Source organism: Nematolebias whitei, chromosome 3 (assembly GCF_014905685.2).
Source record: "Nematolebias whitei isolate Nwh7 chromosome 3, NemWhi1, whole genome shotgun sequence".
NCBI classification, from domain to species: Eukaryota; Metazoa; Chordata; class Actinopteri; order Cyprinodontiformes; family Rivulidae; genus Nematolebias; species Nematolebias whitei.
In genome coordinates, this window is record NC_056500.1 from 4,473,499 (window position 1) to 4,476,910 (window position 3,412).

At 40.3% G+C, this 3,412-nt stretch overlaps 1 protein-coding gene across 1 annotated transcript in view; it reads right to left on the bottom strand.

The window, feature by feature from the left end:
* Positions 1-3,412, bottom strand: part of zc3h3 (zinc finger CCCH-type containing 3) — a 97,461-nt gene that overhangs the window by 11,565 nt on the left and 82,484 nt on the right. The window contains exon 9 of the mRNA XM_037674448.1: positions 1,872-2,003. Coding sequence (XP_037530376.1) covers positions 1,872-2,003 — 132 coding nt within the window. The remainder of the gene's footprint in view (positions 1-1,871; positions 2,004-3,412) is intronic.

Consider the following 3,412-nt stretch of genomic DNA (forward strand, 5'->3'; position numbering starts at 1 on the left):
ATATAAAATACTTAAGCAATTCCCTGTAAATTTATTTGACTGTCACTGGAAAACGAAAACAAGCAAATACTTGAGATTGCATTTCCTGCAAAAATGCAGTGTGAATAATTATTGCTGAAGAACTTGCTGAAAAACAGCTGGAATTAGCTAAAAACATGCTGTAATGTAGCTGAAATGCAAGAACAAGCCTAATTTAGCAGAAAAAAACAGAAACGCATATTTGCTGAATTAGGTTTAAACAAGCAGAAATGAGCATAAAAGTTGGGAAGATAGCTAAAAAAGCTGAAGTTAGCAAGTAGCTGAAAAGGCATAAATAAGCTTAAATGACCAGACGGAAGTTGAAGGAGCTGAAAGGAGCTAAAAAAAAAAGTCCAATTAGCTGGAAAAGCTTAATTTAGCACAAAAACAGCTACATAGTTGCTGAAATTGCAGAAAAAGCTGAAATCAGCATAACAAGTAGAAAATAGCAGAAAGAAAGTAATTAGGCTGAAAGTAGCAGAAATGATCATGAAAAAATTTAATGTATCTGAAAACAGCTGAAATTAGCTAAAAATGCTGAAACGGTAGCTGAAAAGGTAGAACAAGCTTAAATAAGCAGAAGAAGGCAGAAAGAACACACATTTTGCTAAAGAAATGAGCACAAAAAGTGGAAATATTCTGAAAAAAGCTGAAATTAGCATAAAACAGCTGAAATGTAGCTAGAAAATCAGAAAGCTTAAATTACCAGAAGGAAGTGGAGAGAACACATTTTTGCTTAATTAGGCTCACAAATGTTGAAATCAGTGCATAAAATTTGGAATTAGCTGAAAAAGCTAAAATTAGCATAAACAGCTAAATAGTAACTGAAATAGCAGAAAAGGTTGAAACTTGCAGAAATAAGGTGAAAGGAACATAACAAGCATAAATTAGCAGAAATAAGTTAGAAGAAGCACACACATAGTTAGCAGAAAGATGCTAAAAGGAGCACAAAATAGCTGAAAAAACAGCTGAAATTATCTGAAAGTAGCTCGTTTTTTTAACTTTACACAAGGAAGCTGAAAGAAGCTGAAGCAGAACAAAATGTGAAAGGAGCAGTAAACAGTTGTAAACAGATCTAAAGATTTGAAGGAGGTAAAATGAGCTCAGTTCATTTTCTATGAGAATAAAATGGCAGAAAAGGCTAAATATTTCAAAAAGCTAAAGCAGCACCGATACCACAAGTCATAGCAGGATTGTCCTGAAAGAGCCGAACGTTTTGATTTAAGATTTGTTGAAATAGCACAAAAAATGTGGAATGAGAAAGATAAAAAATCATACGAAGATAAATGGATCACAGTGGTCTGAATGCTTCATGACGATTCACACAATTAAGCAAAGTTTTGAAATGTAGTAAAATATTTGTACATATATATATATATATATATATATATATGTGAAGTCTGTTTCAACTGACTAAATGATTAATTATTGACTAAATGTGTCCACTTGTTCATGAGATGTTTTACTAACAGACAAATAACACCTGCTTCTTACTGGTGCGTGCGGATAAACATGGAAGCTAAAGAGAATAAGGCGGCTCGCCACATGCCATAATCTTCTTGTCTCCTCGTTCCTTCAGTTAGTTCTTAAACATTAATATGAAATAACATAAAAAATGACATTTTGATTCTAAGTTTGATTTGGAAAAGAGACAAGTGAGGACAGAGCTACAGGAGTGCATTCTAAAATGAAACAGTGAATCTGTCGGAGGTTTGTTCGACCTTATTAAGTATTTATTTGTGGTAAACGCTCTGATTTCATTATATGTGCACGTTAAAACCTCGAACCGTTGTAGAGCTCAACAGTTTCCATGATGGTGATGAAACGTCGGATTCTGGTTCGTGTGTTTTTACCTTCTCTCCCTCGGGACAGTAGCCTTTGACAAAGTCCTCACACACTTCAGCTTTACGGGACACGTAAACGTGGCTGTAGGGACAGTCGTTGTTGTTGCAGGTTCCCTTCAGAAAGTACGAACACACCGGCATCTGCGCACGCACACGCACGCACGCACGCACACACACACACACACACACACACAGAGGCAGTGAGAGGAAAGTCATCAGAACCAAAACCAGGTGAAAATAATAAAAATGGACCAAATTCTACAACCCCAGTTCTGAAAACTTTGTTTAGTAAAATGTAAACAAAAACAAAACATCCATCCATCCATCCGTCCATCCGTCCATCCATCCATCCATCCATCCATCCGTCCGTCCGTCCGTCCATCCGTCCATCCATCTTTACTAATTTCTTCCTTTTTGGATCACGTGGGTCACTGGTGCCCATGTCCACCAGTCACTGTGCGAGAGGTGGTGGACACCTGGACAGGTTTCCAGTCCATCACAGGGACACCTGGCCAGGTCTCCAGTCCATGACGGCGACATAGAGACAAATGAGACAAACAACCATTCTCTCTCTCTCACGTAGGGACACTTTAGAGTTAGTCTGTCTGACATGCATGTTTTTGGTCTGTGGGAGGAAACTGGAGTACCTGGAGAAAATCCACACAGCACAGGGAGAACATACAAACTCCACCCAGAAAGGTCCCTCAGCTGGGATTTGAACCGGCAGCCTTCTCGCTGAGAGGCGGCAGCTCCACCAACTGAGCCACCGTGCCAACTAGCTTATCTCCAGATTTTAAATTTCAATCCTTTGATGATATTACGAGCCAATGTTTTATCAATATTCCTTGTTTCTAAAACAGTTTAACTAGTTTCAGGTGCAGCTTTTTGCAGCGTGGTGAACCCCTGCCCATCTTTACCTCTGAGACTTCACTATAATGCTCTTTCTTTATCCAGTCCTCTTACTGACCTGTTGCCCAATAACTGAATTAGTTGCAAAATGCTCCTCCAGCTGTTTCTACACCTCGTTTTATTTTCACCAAAAATGTTTCAAGGTCTGTTTAAACATAAAATGTTTATTATTTTCTACTACTGTGGGTAACAAATAAATGTATGAAACTGTCCAATCCTTGTAGTTTACACACATTTTCAGGGCCTTGGGGTTGAGCTTCAAATCAACGATGAGCAGACGGGAGTGTTTTCTGAGGATGCAGGTGGAAAATTGGCTCAAGGAGATGTCAGAGGGGCGAGAGGATACGATTACGTGACTTTGTAAACATACGTGTTGTTCTGAAACGCCGCCGCCGCCCGGTTCTGTTGGGACGCGTCCCGTGAGCCCGGCGATCCGTCACAGCGAGCAGCTAAATGACCTTAATTGCGGCTGACAGGAGCGGCGGGAAAGTGAATGTGCGTCTTGACAGCATGTGTGTTTGTGTGCAGAGAGATCTAGTGTTTGACATGCAGGGGTGAGCCTGCAGGAGGCCGCTCTAAATATACCTCTGAGGGAGTTGGGTGAAGAAAGACCGGGGGGGGGGGGGGGGGGGGGGGGGGGG